Source organism: Dreissena polymorpha, chromosome 10, assembly GCF_020536995.1.
Source record: "Dreissena polymorpha isolate Duluth1 chromosome 10, UMN_Dpol_1.0, whole genome shotgun sequence".
In the NCBI taxonomy this organism is placed as follows: domain Eukaryota; kingdom Metazoa; phylum Mollusca; class Bivalvia; order Myida; family Dreissenidae; genus Dreissena; species Dreissena polymorpha.
The window spans coordinates 65,893,495-65,916,707 of record NC_068364.1 but is presented as its reverse complement, the minus strand read 5'-3'; the positions used below and the strand labels follow the sequence as shown (position 1 = coordinate 65,916,707).

The 23,213-nt window shown below is 33.2% G+C and overlaps 1 protein-coding gene and 1 long non-coding RNA gene across 4 annotated transcripts; one reads left to right on the top strand and one right to left on the bottom strand.

The window, feature by feature from the left end:
* Positions 1-274: 274 nt before the first annotated feature.
* LOC127848642 (uncharacterized) lies at positions 275-20,070 on the top strand. Of its 3 annotated transcripts, none has more exons than XM_052381227.1 (3): positions 275-436; positions 2,122-2,245; positions 2,943-3,531. In XM_052381227.1, the coding sequence occupies exons 1-3, from the start codon at positions 425-427 to the stop codon at positions 3,137-3,139; spliced, it is 333 nt and encodes a 110-aa protein (XP_052237187.1). In that variant the 5' UTR covers positions 275-424; the 3' UTR covers positions 3,140-3,531. The 3 variants fall into 3 exon arrangements, with proteins under 3 accessions (XP_052237187.1, XP_052237188.1, XP_052237186.1); XM_052381228.1 differs by lacking the exons at positions 2,122-2,245; positions 2,943-3,531 and adding exons at positions 17,978-18,101; positions 19,463-20,070 and having other exon boundaries at positions 282-436; XM_052381226.1 differs by lacking the exons at positions 275-436; positions 2,122-2,245; positions 2,943-3,531 and adding exons at positions 14,786-14,992; positions 17,978-18,101; positions 19,463-20,070.
* On the bottom strand, positions 2,988-6,641 carry LOC127848651 (uncharacterized). Its single transcript, XR_008034628.1, has 4 exons — positions 6,408-6,641; positions 5,758-5,847; positions 5,123-5,220; positions 2,988-4,974 (listed from the first exon to the last, which is right to left on the bottom strand). It is a non-coding gene; the product is annotated as an uncharacterized LOC127848651 (long non-coding RNA).
* Positions 20,071-23,213: the final 3,143 nt, after the last annotated feature.

Sequence of the window (23,213 nt, the reverse complement as noted above, 5' to 3'; positions counted from 1 at the left end):
GCATTATCCTTTGATTTTCAAATATAATAGAACTGACTTCCATAAGTGTAGACAAGCACATTTTACAAACAATATATTTCGATGATTCGATTTCAAGTCTTGTTTAAATAACCATCGAATCATCGCCACCCCACCGTTTACCCTTGAACAGTCGGTCTTTTGACATAATCGTATTCCGATGCATTCGCGTATGGTTCTACCTTTGCTCACCCTCGCAACTAGCAATCTATCAAGTATGTAATGCATTCGCTAACATAGTGCTGGTTAACAAGTGTGGATACGTTTGCGAAATACTCGTTTCGTGATTGTAGATAGGACAGACAGACATTTTATTCAAGACTTGTACATAGTACATCGTCTAAAAACATATATTTACAAATAATAGGGACAGGGAGTGTTGTTTAATACCAAAAAAGTTGCAGAAATGGCCGGAGATGTAAGTTTAGTTCTGTATGGTTACCATTATATTTTATATTGTAAGCTTATATACAAGAGGCAACAATTGTAACGATGTTTCAATAAATGTAGATGTTATGTTTGTTTTATAACGTATATTATTATATAAATAGTATTGCAGAAAGTCTCAAATATATGTATACATTATGTTTGAAATGTTATAAATTCGGATGTTTATTTTCTGTGTGCGTGTTTTCATTGTTTGAATCGAGAATCAAATTGGTGTACATCGCGTCTTTATTTGAAAAGCTTACGTTTCATATCATCATATATAATCTATTAGTTTAATATTTAATTAATTAATACATCGTTACTTCAGGAAGAAGCCGCAAAGTGGCTGTAAAAGGCAAAACCAAATCGCTTCGTGATGCATTCCTTGATGACATAATTAATGTTAAATGACATTGGTGTTGATTAAATTAATTGTGTATGTTAATAAGTGCGTGATTGTTTAATGTACTCGTGTACAGTTTGGCAAAATGGCAATTGAAAAGAAAAATCTATAGATTGAACAAAGAATGCACGCACTATATTAAGACAAGACAAGAAGTACTAATGACTGAAACACGTTTAAAATATTTGTCCGTTTATAAATGATCATCAATCTAAATCGTAAAATTAATAAAGCTTTTCTAACGCTTTTCATCAAAAATTTAGCAAAAGGTTGTGTTACAGACATATGGGTTGAACTGTATTATATCTTATAGTAACAAAAGCCCCCGTGGTGCAGTGGTAGCAAATTATTGTTTGCTTAAATAGGTCCTGGGATTGTTCCACAGAACAGGCTAAAATTCAAAATGATCTTGTTTTATTTATAATTGAGTCGTGCTCTGTAAAACGCGGGTTTAATGCATGTGCGTAAGGTGTCGTTACATATTAGCCTGCGCAGACCGCACAGGCTACTCAGGGATGACACTTTCCGCCTAAACTTGATTATTATTAAGGCAAGACTTTCTGTAAACGAAAAATACCATAAAAGCGAAAAGTGTAGTTACTGATTAGGCTGTGCGGACTGCACAGGCTGACATGGGACGCCAATTTACGCACATGCATTTAAACCCCTTTTCACTGAGCACGGTCCAATTACATCGAACATCCAAAATAATGCAGTTTTATGAGTAAATTGAGTGTGTGCATCTAAATAATAAAACATCGTATAAGTAATGTAATTTTATTACACTTGTTTTTATACAAAATATTGTTCGTATATACATAAGCAAACTATGCAATTAAATCGCCGCTATTACCACTCAATGTCCATTCAAGTCGAGCGCAACGAATTTGTCTGAATAAAGTAATTGTGTGCATACAACTAAAATAGACATTGAACATGACTTAAAACGCAATCGTGTTCATGTGTTAATCTGCAATAAAAAGTTTATCTCTTTATTACTACTTAAGACATATGTCTAAACGTAACCCACATATTCACCATAGGTCTGTCGTACTAAAATGTTTATCAAATAAATTTAAGAAATTTGTTTATTATCAACTTGACGAATATTATTGTACGTGCATGTGTGTGAGAGTGTGCTTGTTGTGCACTGCCTGTTTGACAATTGGTAGCTTGCCATTACTAAAGGACGTCCCTAACATTCAATTAGCTTGTATTTTGTGGTTTCATTCCATTTTCTTATACTCAATTTCATATGCATTTTTGTCCAGTGGTCACATTCATTGTTCGGTTGCTTTGATGACTTTGGGCTATGCATCATCGCCTACTTCGTTCCATGTGTAACGTTTGGCCAAAATGCTGAAGCCATAGGCGAGGGAAGCTGCTTAACATGCGGTATGTAGCAAATAAAAATAATTATTTCTAGTTTGTGGTTAATTTAAGCGACTCTAACATGTCGTCCGCTAGTAAAAAGTTTAACCGTGTACTCAAATACTTTGTTTACATACTTGTGTTGTGTATGCAAGAAAATTACCGCGTATTGAAAGGGTTGCTAAACAATAAATGTCCGATAAGCTATTTGCATAGCAATCACAACTGACCTCTTTCGCGTAAGTAGAATATTTACATGTTATACGTATTTGATTGCGTCAACATGGAAAATCAAGCAATGGTTACGAAGCCAATGAAAACAGTACGATGCAGATCTCAAAACACCCCATTCGTACTTACAGAAAGCATGAAATTGCCTTGATCTTATTTGTTCAACTCCCATTTTTATCAAAATTTATCTATGAACTGAGGGATACATATAAAATATTATCTTCTGTTTACCGTCATTAAATGATAGCATTTAGTTAGTGTGGGATACAAATAATTTAATTATGCGTGTATTTGCTAACAAAAGTCACAAGGTTTAGCGAATTGTAATTGGGTAAATAACACAATGTGAAAAAGTACTGTAATATTACTAGATTAACATCAATATATAACTTATATTATAATTAAACTTCGCTGAAGTACGCAGACAATTTGGTGTCATAAACAGGACAATATCAAAATTATAATTAGATAAAACATTTCTCTGTTTTAGGTATATGCTATTTGGTGCCTGTTCTGAACTTTTTCATTGCGGTCAAGGTCCGTGGAAGAGTTCGTGAGTCCAAAGGTATTCAAGGAAGCTTGCTAGGCGACTGCGCTGCAATCTTTTTTTGTCCACTGTGTGCCCTCGTACAAGAAGCCCAAGAGGTCAAAGGGTCGCCGATCGCCCAGAGCATGAGTCGACAATAGCACAGATGTCAGTGAAAAAAGACACTTAACAAAGAAAGAAAACACAACAACAGACAACGATGGACAATTGTAAACATGGCAAATGTTAAGGCATTGACATAGACGTTCAGCTTTATGTCCTATCACCATTTACACATTTAAGTATCGCATTATTAGAACATTATGGACATGGTGGTTCATCAGCATTCTTTGGGTACACGCTAATAAGGCATGACAGTAATGTTTGTCTTTATCGCTGTTTTATTTTTATTTTTTGCATTATTGTATAAAATTCTGTTTTACATTCCACGACAAATAGTTTATGCATAATGTAATATAAAGTATTTATTCTTTTACACCACAATGTCGTAAATAAATTAGTATAGTATTAATAAATAATACACAACCATGAAGGTGCTTCTTTCTCTTACATTTGTAGCTCGATGCTTATTTACTGTAAATGCCGTTTTATGGTTCCTTTCCAACTTCTAAAATATGCAACTGTATATGTACTTCATATGGTAACTTTTTTTTCTAAGTGTAAATCGCATAATTATTAATACAATTTAAAAGAAATAATTATTTCAGATATATGTTTGGTATTTTGTTTTAAGTAGACATGTGTATAACGTACAGAACATATACTAGTTATCATTACACATGATATTATATCAGACGCTCAACAGTCATGTTTAAACGTAACAGACACCCAAACAGTCACGTTTAAACATAACTTCATAAGCAAACATTGCTACAAATATTGTGTAAAGGCAATTAATTTTTAAAATATTCACGTTTGGGCAGTATACCTTGATTAAATGGACTTTCAGCAGATATTTGTTAATTATTTAAACATAAAAATGTTACAAATATTTAGTGCTTTCGTACCAAAATAACGACTGAAAAGATATTAAGGAAATATATTCAAACATCAGGGTAACTAGATTGCCCCCTTTCTTGGCTTGCTAATTAAATATATTTGATATGCAAATTATTGCGCTATTTATGCGTTGTAAATACTTATAAATTTGAGGCGAATGTCTCACTTGTGTTGTAAGTATGTTTATTCAGCATCAAAAGCAATCCCACTCTCAAGTGGCTGAAAATAAAGTAAGACTGGCTTATGTCTTTCAGTTCTTAAGTCTTTGGATATTATGTGTTTAGTTGTGTTTCTAAACATGTTGTAGTCAAAAGACTATTACTAAAAGACCAACTTAAAAGATATAATTACTGTTTGTGTATCGAAACTACTTAAAAAGTTACTGGGACAATTAAATACTAAGCGTTATTTTCTTACTTGAATTCTTTATCCTTTCGGACTCGGTCGAATTAACTGTGAAACCTTATGATAGGACGTGATTAAACATATCGTATAATATTTGCAAGATCTTGATTTTGTATTTGTCGATTATATAAAACAGCCCTAAACATATGTAAGCGGCGTATAATAAATATAGTCATCCAAAACTAAATAATTGTTCAAAGGGTCGTTTTACTTTTATTGGCCCCATGAGTTCGCTTGAAGCTAAGCTAATTTTCATATTTAGTTGCAAGAAATTGTGGCTTCATATATTCTGTGACCTTAAAAGTGCAAGCATAACAACTTATATGTTACTATCCAACGCTTTGTTAAGAAAGCACTTACCATTGCAAATGGCTATGTGCCTTTTCTTACAAAACGATCGAGGTCATAACTATCTTTGACTCATGGGTTTAATGACCTATTGATAATTTTTCCCAGAAAATGTATTACTACCAATGAATTTTCTGGTCCCCACACCGAAGATTGAAGCCATGTTTTGTCCACATGCTCCAGCAGGTCAGCCAGGGTTTCATCAGTTGTTTTTTCTTTCAGACTGAAACAAAACGAATGAATTTATACTTGACAAGAGACCAGTCATTTTACAGTAATAGTTTGAAATGTTTTTCGTATTATTGCTAAATAAGGGAATCGTGACCATTCATTTTTTTTTTCTTTGTATATTTGTCAAATATATAATGTACCTCATAATCGCAGGCTCCACATGTTCCGCTGGCAGGAACGGTATAGACATGACCTTGCGTACAAAGGTGGATACAGTGTCGCGTTGACTGTAGGCGCCCTGTAAAATCAATTAAATACTTATAAGTGTTATGAAACATCGGCAATGTTTGTGTTAATTTTTTTCCTAGATTTACATAACGGCAAAAATTTAAATATTCGTACGTACAATAGTAAAATTATTTATACACATGCATAATTATATTATATAGTTTATATCGGAAACAAATAATGTCAAACATGGCACATTTTTAATCGAAACCGTTCCATGACCTTAAACTATGGAGAAATACATATAAAAAGAGTGAAAATGTCGTTTTATTTGCTTTTGATTAATGTGGTTCCTGATCTTTTCTGATACGAATAAACCCAATCGGATGAAAACAGTTAAGAGTATTTCGACTAAGAAAACGAGATAACAAAAACCAAAACAAAACAAAACAGCATGCAAATTGTAGTTTTTGAATGTTCTTAAAAAAATGCCGTTGTTTTAACCGTTCCAAAATACAGTAATAAAAAATAACTTATGGACCAAGATAACCAGTTTTAATGCGTGATCACTTTACCATAACGAGATTAAGAGATACCTCCGAGATACCTTGGCATAAATGTACCATCGAAACATTGTTTGGTGGTCATCAAGGCTCAATACGACTGAGTCAATGTCGTGTGGATCAAAGAGGTAATTCTGTAAATAAATAAATGTAATATTTTCAGTTTGCTATTTACATATAATAAGCATTTGTCAACATTAACGAACTATTATCATGTACTGCTATATAGCTTCACGTTTTTGAGGATTTACTATCATAATGATGAAAACCTCAAGAGGCTTCATTGAAATAAAAACATTTAAAAATAGAAGTTCCTATTCAATTTAGTAGAAAATATAATTATTAAAGTATTTTCCGATTGTTTTTTTTTTCATATCACTACGCATTAAATCAAACAATGTGCCTGTCAGAAAAGCTTCGTTATACGTCAATCCCATCCGTCCCTTTAGCAAAGACCTCCGCTGCTGTGCTTTTAGTAGAGGCAAAATATTAAACACCACGCAGAGTTGTCGTTCCTTGCTTTCACATCCAGATTTGTTAGGATTTTTATTTATTTTGTTTAAGTATTGTATTATAAAAAGTAGCATTATTTTCTTTTATTATTTTGGAAATAGTGTGTAAATTTAGGTTCATACTATAAATAAACTACGTAAATTCAAAATAAAGGAAAAATAACAACGGTAAAATTATTAACCACGTGGCTAGGCTATCATCACGTGGTTTGTTTGCTGGTTCCTGTCAAATCCCTGCGCGGAGGTTGGCAAAGAATCTCGGACAGGCGTGGTGGATTTCTTTTCCACGTGGTAGGGTTCCTTATCCAAGACCATGGCGGGTGCGGTTCATGTATTCCTTCACAAGACTTATATGATAAAAAATACATTTACTACTTTTAATCACAAAGCATTTTTGCACTCTTTATTACAACCATGCGTTGATCAAAGAAGTAATGCTAGTAAATAATTGAATGAAATGTTTTCCAATTGATTCTTTCATAAAATAAGCATTTGTCAACATTTACGGTACTATTATCATGTACAACTATATAGCTTCACTTTTTTGAGGATTAACGATCATAACGATGAAAGTCACAAGACGCCTGACTTAAATAAAAATATTTGAAAATTTAAGTTCCTTTCTGTCAATTTAGTATAACATAGTATTATTTAAGTATTTTCCCAGTCTTTTTTTTGTATCGCTAAACATTAAATAAAACAACGTGCATGTCAAAAAAGCTTCGTAATACGTTCAATCCCACCCGTCCCTTTAGCAAAGACCTCCGCTGCCGGGCTGTTATGAGCGAGATATCGATGTACTACTTACATGTACCCCGGGTACTCTTAGGTATACTTAAATGTAGCCCGGGTACGGAAAATATACTAACACGTACCAGGCCAATCTAGACTGTACCCGAGTTTTATCACCGCATACAATCCGATGTCGTTAAACGCGCTATGAAATAGGAAAAAAATCTCTTTGCACTTTGAAACAACTGTGTATTAACATTGATAACAAAGGTATTGGTCTACATGTAGACAAAATCCTGACAAATTTTCTTAAAAAATGAGCGAAATGTGGCTCCCTGAAGTAGAAGATCGGGCAAAACGGGCCGTGTTCAGGCATTTAGGGGAGAAATTACTGCTTTAATTTGCAAGATACTACAATTATTAAAGGATTTATACAGACTTTCACATGTCTGCCATAACCTCTCAGCAGGGTTTCTCCAGAAAACTATTTATTGTGGAGAAATTTGCGTTTTTAATGACCATGTTGGGAAAACATTGATACCATCTTGGGAGGACCAGGAAACCATATGTGGGCAGTGAATTTATAATTCTTTTTCAGCCATTTTAATGCAATTTCTTTGCTTTGTAGAGGCCTACAGTAAGTGTATGTGGGTACATATGCATTCAATTGTAATTTTTATGCCTTATATATTATCAATAGTGCCTTTTCAACATTCTCGAGTTTTATTTCTTTTTACCATCACTATTTTGGAAAATATAAAGAAAGACTTGACTGCTTTGTCGCATACATTAATTGGTTAGGCACATAAAAATGATGTCTTAATAAGTGTATATGGGGTTTGTTTGTATAATATTTATGTGGCGTGATCTGAGACTTTTGGTGCTAATTCGGCAAGTGTCATAATGAGAAAAACTCATTTGAAATGAAGTCGCTAAACTTGCGCTTAATTTTTGTTTAGATTGCCTTAAGTTTTCTGTGATTTTACTGATTAGCGTATTTAAGTAACATTAAAATCGGCACATACTGGCCTTGGAAAGAATTGTCTATCAAACAAATAGTTGATTTTGACCTTTTAATTTCAATGAGCTGACTTGTTACTCCCCTTTTAACGAATTTGGCCATTGCTAGTTTATAGCCGCAAACAAGACTTTAAGGTTCATGTAGAGGCTTCATTTTGAAAAATGTGGGACCCCAAGCATTAAACTGAAATTTGACTAAAGGAAGAGTGCCACATTGAAAATGTATACATATATTCTTTAAAGGATGTTTTTCCTTCAAACTGCTACCAATTTTGTACATCAACGTATCATACCATCCACAAAATCAATCAAAATACAAAGCAATTTAAACTAAAATATACATTATTTTCAAAAATCTGAATCATGTTTATTCCACGTATTTCGGCGGAAAATTATATTACTAGTGAATAATATCGACATTGACGAGGGCAAGTTACGCTTAAATAGTAAAAAAAGTTTACATATCTAGAAATATCAAAACTCGAACACATGTCATTTCATCACCATGGGGGCAGCCATTTGTAAATTCATAAAATAGAAAGAAACATGCTAAAAACTCACTCATCGCCTAATTGACATTCCAAACGGTTGACGATGACAAATGCATTGGATTGTAATCTTTCCGTTGATGTTTGCAAACTGCACGATCAGACCTCATAAACACTCAAAATAATAACTATGTAAGAAGCATTTCAACAATGTTTACAATTGTTGTCGAATCACTATACTTATATTATTGCGCATAAAATAGTACGCTTACAGACTGACAGAAAGATCGATACGTAACTCCGTTAAATTTATCACGGTATACTATTCTATTGATAATATATAATAACACATCGCTTTAACAATCTAAAAGGAGAAATAATTCTTTTAAACAAAGTTTTTAATAACGAAAGTGAAAACAACGGAAGTTAGATGGATATTCGGTGAGATGCACTTCGGCTCCAGAAAAACAATACAAATAAACTAAAAAAGACGTGTGGGGGACAATTTTCAGCTGGAAAATATTTGAAATAGGGTAAGTGATGATATCTCTACGTGGTCATTTCTGTTATTGAGTGCGATCTCTTGCTGATTAATGTTAATAGTTGTTTTACTAGTTGCGAACCAACTGTCAAAATAAGTTTGTGTTTTCTCAGGTATGTATATACACATACCCGGTTTTCTCACCACTGCACGTGGTTTCGACCGATTTGTTTTGCACGTTTTTCTACGGAGCACAGCGATGGCCACGCTTTCAAATGGGTAGAAGGAATCGAAATATAAAATCAATCGGTTTGCCAATTTCTTTATTTTCCTTTACAATTTTATATGTCGTCTGCAATCTATTTCAATTTGAGATGGTTTAAATTTGCAATTTGGTTGAGAGGTAAATAACAAAATTGTTAAGCCTTTGAAAAAGAATTGTGACTCTTATTATCCACCATACCTGGCTTTTTTAAAAAGTAGTTACGTTTTAGTTATTTTTAGAACTTTGTTTAGGAAATTTATCCAAAATAGGCAGTTGAATAAAAAATCATTTGTTGTTTTATGACAATAATTTTCTGTGAAATGTTGCTAACTTGACCTTGTATATGTATATAGCTTTGTATTTATTCAACTTAAGGTAGTGCATATCCTTCCTAACTTTAGATTGAGATTTTGTAAATTAGTGTAAAAATGTATTGGTTTTAAACCAAAATATGAATAAAGCACACAAATATTGAATGTCAAAAATGTGTTTATGTTATTCTATCCGTCTTTAGCTTTAAAATGATATATAGTTTGACCATATTGTACCACAATGAATGAAGAAAAACCAAAGCGAATTTTTAATGAATTTTATCCCCCCCCCCCCCCATGAACCTTAACACATGACGTTGATACCGATTTTATACATTTAACCACACAAAGTTCAGTTGATTAAAAGAATAACACTTACCTTGTTCACAGACAAGTTTAATCATTGTTATGAATTCTTGAAGGATATTTGCTGGAAAACTTTACAGATAAGTTATTAAATGATTAAACTTTTAGTCATTTGTTAAAACATAATGTTTTTGTTATTTAAGTGTTTCAATTTTAACGTAATTCCCTATGTGTTCGATAACTAGTTCGTCCACCACATTGTCAATAATAACTGCAAGGGGAGTTAGACAGTATAGATAGATAGATATCTGACCTTCTTGAGAAGAAGTTTGATAAGTTATTAATAACACACCACCAGAAAACACTAAGAATGTTTGCTCAATGCATGTGATATATTAAGAGGATGAAATGGAAAACTGTGCAAAAGCAACTATTCCTGTCTATCCCACTTGCAGATGTTATAATGCAAGTTGCCAACCAAAATGGGACTAATAAAAGCTCATATTACAGCTATTTGCTGTAACAAATTTACAATCACAAGCAGTCTTTGATTTTGTGCAATGACATTTTAGGGTAACAATAGCTCTCATGTTGATATAATATGTTTGAATGTTGAAGACATTTTACCTATACTCACTTTATTACAGTATGCATTTTTAATAATTTATAAACCATTCAACAATAACGGTTTAAAATAACTGCATGAATTTATTGATTTTAAAATGTTTACCATGGTAACCACAAAGTTTTAATCATAGTCATGTAACTAACTCTGTAATATTTATGATTCCTGAATGTTTTGTTTTTTGATAAGTTTTATGGTATGAAATTGTAAAATTAAATTATATATATAAAGCTAATAAGGTTGCATCAACATATGAAGTTTGAATGTTGTATGTTCATTTGTTCAAAAAAAAAATTCATGAAAATAAATCGGGCGGACAAACAGACAAAAAGTCGGGACGGACGTAACAAACTGGGACAGGGACGATCGGGACAAACTGATTCCTATATAGCCCCCCAAACATACTTTGTGGCGGTATAATAATGTGTGTGTGGGGGGGGGGGGGTGGGTGGGGGGGGACAACACTAGCATTGTGATAAAATGTAATTTAAGCACAAACTGGCAAACGAGTTATTTATTAAGATAAAACTTTCAGCTTTACATATCTAAAGTGGACATTGAATAACCACATTATATATAAGACAAAGGATTCAAGTTTCTGAAATGATGTTGGATGAAAGCCAAATAATATCATTGAATGTATTAATAAGCATTAAAAGTAAATTTGTATGCATATGTGCCCACATACACTTACTATAGGCCTCTACAAAGCAAAGAAATTGCATTAAAATGGCTGAAAATTAGGTTTTTTGTAACGAAAAAGAATTAAAAAGTCACTGCCCACATATGGTTTCCTGGTCTTCCCCAGATGGTATCAATGTTTTCCCAACATGATCATTACAAACGCAAATTTCTCCACAATAAATAGTTTTCTGGAGAAACCCTGCTGAAAGGTTATGGCAGACATGTGAAAGTTTGTATAAATCCTTTAATTATTGTAGTGGCTTGCAAATTAAAGCAGTTGTACAAAAAAAAACAGTGGAAATTGCAGCTTTAATCAAACTTCGCCATAACCATCGCGATTCATGTAAATTAGTAATGTAGTAGGGCCGGGACACACTCCGGGTGCACACTTATTACTTCCTCTCGCGCGAGTGCGCAATACCCTTATAAACTTTGAAAAACATACACACATAATTAAATTGTATGGCTTTAGGCACATATAATGTTCTGACTTAAACACCACACATACGCTTCTCATATCAGTATTTCAAGATTATTTACACGACGTAGGCGTTTAACCACATGATATCACGGTGTAGAACCAACGGTTAAACACGAAATGCGCTTGTGATTCACAAAAAAATTGTTCAAACAACGTGTGTATGCATGAATTGATTTAAGATTGGATTTTTAATTAAATTTGTGGTTTTCTAATCATAAGTTTAAGGTAAATAGAGAAAACGTGAAACAATTACGTTGACTAAAATGTCATTTTTGGTATTCTAAAAAGATAATGTATACGCTGATAAAAAACGTTTAAACTCTACACATGTTTAAGTCGCAAATATAATTGACATGATGAACATGTTACATTTCGAAGTCTTTCTGAGCCAACTCTGTGTTGCCGCTAATAAAATACGTGTAAAGTCTACACATGTTTAAGTCGTATATATATATATTTGACATGATGAACATGTTACATTTCGAAGTCTTTTAGAGCCAACTCTGTGTTGCCGCTAATAAAATACGTTTTAAGACTACACATGTTTAAGTCGTATATATATATATGACATGATGAGCATGTTACATTTAGAAGTCTTTCTGAGCCAACTCTGTTTTTCCGCTGAAAAGCATACACATAAAGCAAGTTTATAAAGAACGTAATAATATGGAATGAAGAGTGGCTCTAAACAATAATATAGTCGCGTTTAGTATTTAATACAAATACGTTTGGTGTAAGATAAAAGCAGACCTGTGGTAACTATTTATTATCTTGGAGGGATATTGACGCATATGAAACACAACATGTTTAAATATGTTTGCCATATTAGCTTAATATTTTGTAGCTCACCAATATTAACATGACATTGACATCTATGAAAAATATATTACAATGCCTTTACCATGAATATATTCGTTACCGTTCTAGAAACGATTTAAATTGATTGAAGCGTTTGTCCCGGTATGACATCACTTCGTAATATACTCGTTCCAAATGTGATGTTAAAAAAAGCAAACATATTCAACAATTAAATCGAATAAAAATTTTATACTGATTGGGGTTTACATAGTACCAGACTAGTTGTGTCGAGCTAAAGGCCTATCCGCGGACTCTATTAGCATGTAATAATATTCGACGAAGATTTGCGCTCGGCGAATGCTCGTTTGGCGCCTTGAAATCGTGCCGAAATAAAGTTCGTGCTGTGTCGCAAAATCCGCAGATCTGATGTACCCACAATTAATCAGTGTATTATCCATTGATTTTCAAATAAAACAGAAATTACTTACATGAGTGCAGACAAGCAAATGTTACAAACAGTATATTTCGATAATTCGATTGCCTTTCGCCGATTTCAGTTGAGTCTTGAATACATACTCCGCCTTAGGATGGGAATCGTATCTAAAATCGGTATTCGGATAACCGTATCCAGTATCCGAATATATTCGGATACTTTCATAAGTAAATTACTAAAGGCTACTACAAACATCATAACCAACATCACAACACTGTGAAAATTTTATTGAAATATTAAAAAAATTGATAAACAATAAAAATGCAATTATATAATATTTTTAATCAAAACTTATATTTAAAAGAAAAAAATATTTTTGTCACAAAATACGAAAGTAAGTTATAAAAACACATCGTAAAACTAAAACAAACTATAGCAAGCTGCGTTATTTACAATCTATATGTATTATTTATTTCCTATAATATCACTTCTATTCACTTATATCAACTGCCCTACGGTTTTTGTTCATAAAAATGATCGCACCTACTAAGTCGCTATTTAGTCTATTCATCAGCTTGGTTAAAGGGCCCAACAGATTGGCAAATTGACAAAATTAAAGAAAGTTGTTTCAGATTTGCAAATTTTCGATTTTGTTATGATATTTTAAAGGAAATAGTAATACTGATCATTTACCATGCTCTGAAATATCCAATATGCATCTTTTGACGATTTGAAAACCTGAAAATTATAAAACGTCCTGCGACGCGAAAAGATTGAATAATTTTGAAAGTTCTGTTGTTGTAGTTATATTTTGGGAAACTACGAGGATTGCTTATATAAGTAAAAAATACATCCGCCCTAAGCATGAGCATGGATGGTCGAGTGGTCTAGGCGGGAGACTTTTTACTCCAGGACTCCAGGGGTCAGTGGTTCAAGCCCTGTTGATGGTTACTTTATTTCCTTTTCTTAAATTGTATTCTTGCTTTTTTTTACTGGGGATTTTTAGGTCAAATGTTTAAATTTATCAATATAAAGCATTTAATGACCTGCTTCAATACATGCCAAAATCTGTTGGTCGGCCCCTTTAATACCAAGCTGGCTGACGAGAACACGCGCTCAGACGGAACCGAAATCGCGTTTCGTTTCGACGCCACCATTCGAGAGCAGGAGTTACGTAATCCGGTTTTTCGGCTAAATAATGCTAAAGTTCATCTTGAACTTTATATGACAGAGCTGCTATGGCCATCATCTGACGGAAACCACTGCCCTCAACTACACTTAGTGGAAGACAGTCGCGGACAATCCAGTCTGCAAGTGCACATGCCAATCACTTGGATGTTGAAGACGACATTCCAGCGACAGACGAAGGCGCAAAGTCGAGCGTTTTCTGTTTTATACATTTAGAAGATGGACCGGCCACCGGATGAAGCTTTAAGTGGGAGCGTGGTTGCTGGTACCTCCTCGAGACGCAAATTGCGTAGAACAATATTTACATCTTGCAATCGTTTGTCTGCTGACTTCGTAAAATGATTACAAACATCCGATGTATGTGGTGGAGGCAATTTGGAATATAATATACACGTTGAAACATTCACACAAATATATCAATACTCGACTCAATTTATTCGCGTCAAATTTTCGAGAACACAAAAGTATGTCAATTGTTATTATTATAAACTTAAATCAATTTATAATCCTTGATCATGACACACTTCTAAAACGCCATTGACTTTCTGATATTAGTATTTATCTTTTATAATGTGTAGAGCATTACTGTTTACATTCTTGTAGTAGTAAAACAAGTTGTAATCTACGTCATCATAGTTTTAATTGTATGATGTCATTGATGACGTAATTTACAACTTGTTTTACTATGCCTTTCGAATCAGCGCCACCCCGCCCTTTACCGTTTACCGTTGAATAGTCGAAATTATGACAGAATCGTATTCCGATGCATTCGATGTATGGTTCTATCTGCGCCGAACTTCGCAACTAGCAATCTAGAACGGCCCATTTACTGCATTCGCTAACATTGTGCGGGTTCACCAGTGTGGATACGGTTGCGAAATACCCGTCTCGTGATTGTAGATAGGGAGTGTTGTTTAATACCACAAAAGTTGCAGAAATGGCCGGAGGCGGAGATGTAAGTTTAGTTTTTTATGCTTCCCATTATATTTTATATTGTAAGCTATTATTCATATACAAGAGACAACAATTGCAATGATGTTTCAATAAATGTAGATGTTATATTTGTTTTGTCAAATATTATAACTGGTACGAAAAATATAGTTTTGCGGCAAGTCTCGAATATATGTATACGTTATGCTTTTCAATGTTATAAACTTGGATGTTGATTTTCCTTATGTGTTTTTTCATTTTTTTAACGAGAATTTACTTGATCTAGAGCTCGTCTTTATTAAAAAAAGCTTTGGTGTAAAGCATCATTTATCATCATATAGTTTAACCTTTAGTTAATCGTGACTTCAGGATGAAGCCGCAAAATGGCTGTAAAAGGCCAAACTAAATCGTTCGGTTGTGTATTTCTCAATGACATAGTTAATGTAAGACGGCATTGGTGTAGCAATGATTAGATTAATTATGTTTGTTTATAAGTACATGATTGTTTAATGTACTCGTTTACAGTTTGGCAAAATGACAATTGAAAAGAGAAATTTATAGAATCAAAAAGGAATGCACGCACTATATTAAGACAAGACAACAAATACTAATGACTGAAACACGTTTAAAATATTTGTCCGTTTATGGATGATCATCAATCGAAAACGTAAAATTAATAAAGCTTTTGTAACGAAAATTTAGCAAAAGGTTGTGTTTCAGACATATGGGTTGAAATGTATTATAACTCATAGTAACAAAAGCCACATTGGAGCAGTGGTAGCAAATTATTGTTTGCTTTAATAAGTCCTGGGTTTGTTCCCCAGAACAGGCTTAAAGATCTTCTTTTTATTATAATTGAGCCGTAATCTGTAAAAAGGGGGTTTAATGCATGTGCGTAAGGTGTTGTTCCAGATTAGACTGTGCAGTCCGCACGGGCTTTTCAGAGACGACACTTTCCGCCTAAACTTGATTTTGTTCAGAAGAGGTTTTCTGTAAAAGCAAAATTAAAAAAAGAGGGAAGTGTAGTTCCTGATTAGCCTGAGCGCACTGCACATATTCGATGTACTTTCGATTTCACATCGCGAAATTTTATTACCGAATATACTGAAAATATGAACTTTTTCAAGTAATGTAATATACCAGTCGTGATATTTTAATCAATATAAACTAATAATTGTAAAAAAACACGGTATTTTAGAACTTTTCTTTTTTCGTAATTCGTGTTTGACGGTCCCTTTAAGTCGAGCGCAATGAATTTTGTCTGAATTAAGTAATTTTCTGCAAACAACTAAAATATACATTAAACTTCAATTAAAACGCACTCGTGTTCATGAGTTAATCTACAATCAAATGTTTTTCTCCGCATGACTACTCAAAAGATATGTCTAGACGTAACCCACATATTCCCGATGTGTCTGTCGTACTAAAATGTTTATCAAATAAATTTAAGAACAGTTTTTATCAACTTGACGAAGATGCACACATAAAGAAATAATATATGTAAGTCATTATTAATGTTTATTAACCAACGTCCGGAAGTTTAGAAGCGTAGGGGTCAAATCACGTATGCGAATCATAAGTGATTTGATAGCACTTTTTTAAATTGCGTGTTAATATTTTAGATTTATTTATTTTGATAGTGTCATAAAATATTAAGTCCTGAAAAGATGCCGCATTTATTTGCATAATATGTTGATACGTGACTTTCGCTGATAAAACATGCGGACAATGGGAAAATTAATTGGCCAACAATGTGTTTTGAGTTGGAATGTGCTCTTAAGCGACACGTATAATTAATAATATGTGTTTTTGACTATTTGCTTATTCATTTGGAATATATGTTCAATTTAATTGCTTTTTATTTGGACTGTGGTACTTTGTGATTAATTTCGTGTGAATGTTTTTTTCCGAATTACTCTGGGTCAAGTGTGAGGGTTCGAGCTACATTTACCGCTTTAAACCCTCTGTGCTTTGTTTTTAACGTTCGACCGCGACAGTTGCATATTTTAATCTCCATGCATCCAGTCTTCTTGATATCACTTAAGGTTACTACTTATGCATTAATGTTTAAGTTGGATATCCATATTTACTTGTATCGGTCGCATTTACATCGCCATTGTCTCTAGAAGTTTTTAACGCCTCATTTCTTTATCACCGTCAGTAACAACTCGTAAAGACAGTAATGTATTTCGGATTATATATTGACACTCTTTATACTAAGTAGGCATACTTTATTACATCTCCTAGCTATATACATGCATCGATCGACTACGTTACATACACTTGTTTCTTCTTCTCCATTTGTGGGCTACATACCTAGGCACTGTTTATAGACAAGTCCCTTTTGTGTTGCAAGAGGTTAAACAACTTCTGTGGTTACCGGATAATATTCTAGTTTCATGCTGATGATATTTGTTGTTTGCCATCTTATTCCAGTGACCAATCACCTTGTGCATTTACTGTTATGTCGTCCATGTTTATTACTAGTTTAATCAAAAGTTTTTTCTAGCTCGATTAAATTAGAAAACTTATGTTTATTAAGATCATCTTGATTTTGTTTCCTGGAAAACCCTATACTTGTGACAGATCTCGAGAACCCTTTTTAAGAGGAATCAAACCCAGGGCAAATCGATCGATCTCATGGCAGACCATATTCCCTCACCTTTTCCAACTCGTTAAATTCCACATGTATTCTTCATCCAGTGGTGTAACGTCTTTAGTTCCATCGGTTTGGATTTCCATAAAACCGGTTGATAATGCCAATTATAAGCAATGACCGTTCCAATCCGGGTCCCCAATTTATTCATTAAACGTGTATGTGAGTGCGTGTGTTTGATGTGCAACGACTGGTGCTTTGTGCTGTGTCAAACTGTTTGGCAATCGGTAACCTTCCATTACTAAAGGACGTCGTTTCATTCCTGCTGGTGCAACCTAATTTTCAATTAGCTTGTATTTTGTGGTTTCATTATATTTTTTCTTAGACATAATTCCATATGAATTTTTCTTCCAGTGGTCACATTCATTGTTCGGTTGCTTTGATGACTTTGGGATATGTATCATCGCCTACTTCGTTCCATGTGTAACGTTTGGCCAAAATGCTGAAGCCATAGGCGAAGGAAGCTGCTTATCATGCGGTAAGTAACAAATACAAATAATTGTTTCTAGTTTGTGGTTAATTTTAGCAAATGTTAATTTAGTCAGTCATTAAAAAATTGAACAGTGTACTCAGATACTTTGTTTACATACTAATGTGTTGTGTGCAAGTTAATTACCGCGTACTGGAAAGGGTTGCTAAACAATAAATGTCCGATACGATATTGGCATAGCAATCACCAATCTCCACGCAGAGTTGTCGTTCCTTGCTCTCACATACAACTCTGCGAAATGCTCAGCTTGCCATTTTGCCTATAAAATAGGTAAAACCGAACAAACGCATTCAATGTATATTTGATTGGATATTTAAGATCGCATGCATTAAAGTAACACATATGGCTTTTAAATGTACGATAAATCGTGCAAAAACTTGCGAGTTTTAATGCAACTCTTTGGAACTATTTTATTGCCCATTTACGCAGATAGAATCATTCCACGCACTTCACAAATTTAAAAAATTGAACATAATTTTTATTGAGTGACGTTAGGAATTGCTTCGACGTGTGTATGTATGTTGGTTTCCTAACATAAAAAAACATATCAATTTTATAATAATGAATTAAGACTGATATAAGATATCATGGTATGATATGGTTTTCTTTAATGCAGTGAATGCAATGTAACCGTCGTGCAAGATATTGTTTAGTATACTGTAACCTCAATGATGAACGCTTGGAATGATCATGACATAAATGAGACGCTTTCATAACAATAGTCCGTTCTGAGCCCAACACAGAGGTGAATGTAATGTAACCGCCGTGCAAGAGATTGAGCAATCACAACTGACCTCAATCGCGGAAGTAGAATATTTTTATGCTATACGTATTTGGTTGCATCAACAAGGAAAATCAAGTAATTGTTACGAATCTATGGACAACAGTAAGATGCAAATCTCAAAACACTTCATTCGTACTTACGGAAAACCTGAAATTGCCTTGTTCTTATTTGTACAACTCCCAATTTTATCGAAATTTATCTATGAACTTAGGGATACATATTTAAAATTATCTTCTCTTTTTCGTCCTTAAAAGATAGCTTAGTTAAAGTGGAATACAAATAATTCAATTATGCGGGGTTTTAATATCTTTAGTCACAAGCTTTAGCGAATTGTTCTATTTTATTGAGTATGTAAACTTATGAGAAAACTGCTGTAAAATAACAAGATAAACATCAATATATAACTAAAAAAAAATTAAAAATAAATAACATGACACGAAAGCGCTTTTCCGCTTAATTCCGTGCCTCAATATTTATCACAAAGGATTTTATTTCGCCAATGCAGCAATTTTTTAGAAAAAAAAACACCTTTATTATCCTTGAATCAAACTTTTATCTGTTCTAGGCATAGCATATTTGGTACCCCTTTTAAACTTGTTCATGGCGGTCAAGGTCCGCGGAAGAATTCGTGAGTCCAAGGGTATTGAAGGCAGCACGCTGGGCGACTGCGCTGCCATCATATGTTGTCCACTGTGTGCCCTCGTACAAGAAGCCCAAGAGGTCAAAGGGTCGCCGAGCGCACAGAGCATGAGTCGACAATAGCACAGAAGTCAGTGAAAACGACACTTAACATAGACAGAAAACACTACATTACACAAAGAAGGACTATTTTAAACATGACCAATGTTAAGACGTTGGCATAGACGTTCAGCTTTATGTCCTATCACTATTTACACAATTCATTATCGCATTGTTAAAACAATATGGACATGGTGGTTCATCAGTATTCCTTGGGCACATGCTGATACGCCATGAAAGTAATGTTTGTCTGTATCACAGTCTTTTTTATATTCGACGTGTCTATCATTTAACCAATGTGCATAATTGTATAAAATACTGTTTTACATTGTACCATACAGAGTGTTTTCATAATAAAATGCATAGTATTTTGTTTTACACCACAATGTAATAAATACATTATTATAGTATCAATAAATAATACACAACCATGAAGGTGCTTCTTTCTCTTAGCACGAAGCTTATTTATTGTAAATACCTGTTCATGGTTACTTTCCAACATCTAAAATATACATTTGTTTATATACTTAATATTTTAACGGTTTATTCGGAATTTACATCGCCTTATTATTAATACAATGAAATAATTATTTCAGATATATGTTTGGTATTTTTTCTCAAAATATTCACTTTTGGACAGTAGATCTATCACTTTTTTAAATAGACTTTAAAGAAGAGATGTGTTAATGATTTTAATATTCAAATATCACAAATATTTAGTGTTTTCGTAACAACTGACAGAATATTTAGGAAATGTATTAAAATATAAGGAGTAACTAGAGTGCCTCCCTTGATTGGCTTGTTACTTAAAACATATTTCATATGCAAATTATTGCGCCATTGGTGCGTTGTTAAGGACATATCAGCTGGTGTTAATGGATTTATGAACAAAATAAGAAAATAAGGACTTACAACGCCCAAGAAGAAAGTGGTTTATAAGGTGAAAAACATGTGATTATTTACTCCTGTTGAAAGATTTCATAAGAACTGGTTCATGTTTCACTGAAGTATATGTTACTTTAATTGTGCACATTGTTCCAAACTTTCTATAGAAAATTATTATAAGGAATTATTGTTTTACATTACCCCACCCACTGCTGACAATTTCAGAAAATGATATTTCCTTAATATATATACATCTATGTCGAATGCATCACTTGTGTTGTAAGCACATTTATACAGCATCAAAGGCAATCTCACTATAAAGTGGCTGAATATATTGTAAGACAGGCTAATTTCTCTCAATTCTAAAGTCTTTGGCTATTATCTGTTTAGTTTTCTTTTACTAAACATGTTTAACACAAACTACTTTTACTTAAATACCAACATAAAAGATATATATTTGTATATCAAAACTAATTAAAAGTTACCGGGACAAGTAAATGCAAAGCGTTATTTTTTTATTTGAATTATTTTTCCTTTCGGACACCGTGGAATTAAATGTGAAACCGTGTTAGGACCTGATTAAACACATTGTTTAATATTTGCAGGCTCTTAATTCTGTAGTAGTCGATTATATAAAACAACCCTAAATATGTATGCAAGGTATCATAAATATAGTCATCACAAACTACATAATTATTCAAAAGTTCGTTTACTATAATTGGAACCATGAGTTTGCTTGAATCTAAGCTTATTTTCATATTAAGTTGTATGAAATTGTGTCTTCGTATTGTGTGACCTGAACAGTCCAAGCATAACAACTTATAATTTATAAGCCAACGCTTGAAAGCACCTACCTTTGCAAACTGCAATATGTTCTGTCTTACAAAACGATCTAGGTCATAACTACTTCCAGCTCATGTGTTTAATGATCTATTTATAATTTCCCCAAAAATGTATTAGTACCAATAGGTAAAAGTAAGATGTAAACATGGAATAAACAAATAAATGACACGTCAACACTAATGATAAACGTGACGAAATGAAACCTTTATTCCCAACGGGACTTGTTGTTTTATTGTAAGGACGGGTTAATCATGCTATACAAAACTAAAGTTAACTAATTATAAAACGCAAAGCTTTAGTTTATCGATGCGTGTTGTTTGTGTTTTATTTTGGCGTGTTTAAAAGCATATCAGTAATATCGCTGCGATCATTTTACCAACTCACACTTTTTCTAGCTGCAAGCGCCGGCTAAGAACTAAGAAAGCATACTTATGCCGACACCATTATGTAACTGCAGTAAACATAGCACGCTACAGTGGGTTTTTTTAAATTAAAGTTATCAATTACAGTTAATAGTCTATTCGAAAAATGAAACTAAAGAGGACGCATCAGGACGGGAACTCTTGTTGTATTTTATTTAAGGAAGTTACCAATTTCGTATACAATACACACAAAGCATACACCAAAAGCATTTAACATACATTATGATTTATTAAAGATGATTAAAACTGAGGCCACAGTAAAACAATGTGTATTATAAACACACGAATTTGTTTTGGAATATGTTTATCATTTTTTGAAGGCAAAACACGTGACATTGGAATGAAAATACAAAATCAGCGTTCTTTTAATCTAGTATTTGAGAAAAATACAAAATAAACTTAAACATCATGTTAAAATCATAAACTGGTCTTAAAATACCGGTATAACATTTCTAAGCTCGTTGAATACTTCTTCAACACTAACATGCAGTTTATTTTATTGGGAGATACAGAAATGTAAAATGATCATTTCGTTTGTGCGCTGTCAAGAAGTTGATATTTTTATTACATAGCACCAGAATGCGAGATAGATTCAAATCAACGTATACCATGAATCGTTCAGTTTGGTCTTAAACACTAGCACTAAACAATACCATATAGATCATAGTCTAATTGGTTTAAAATAATTGACGGTAAAATCTGTTCCATAAAGATAAAGTCATCTTACGATACATTCTTCAGAAATTGTTGGCACTGACACAAACACAACTGTAACTTAGAATCGTTGTAAGCCTCAATTGGTTCAGCCAAAACATGATTTTTTTAATTCGCAATATTGTTTTTACTGACAATAATATGTTTAAACTTTATTATTAATTCAAGAGCATTACAAAAGTCACCTTTCCCGAGATTCGAATTTGAAACGTTTATGCAGCAAAATGTAACGCGTTTTCACTGCACATAGCAAGCATTGATTATCTTTTGTGTATTCATCATGTTAGTAATGCAAGTTTTGTCTATATTACCGATGATGATATCGTACAACCGATTTCGTTTGATTATTGTTATTTAACGAAAAGATATTGTTTACATATGTCAAAGTCATGAACGTTATTATGCTTGTTTTAATATAATGCATGCATTCATTAATTTGCAAAATTGTTTCTTTACCGAAATTTAAACAAGACAAGTCCATTTACGTATGCGGAAAGATGAAACATATCCGAACACGCAAAGTACATACAACTCTCTTTAAGATCTCAAATATAACGTCAAAATAAGTATATTTACTACAAAAGCTCTTTATGCTATTTATTCGCAGAACTACACTCAAGTAATGTGTGTGCGCGCGTACGTGTGTGTGTGCGAAAATTATTTGTGCCAAAAACAAAATAAGCAAAGGGAATAAATTGTAGTTGTTTTATTTTC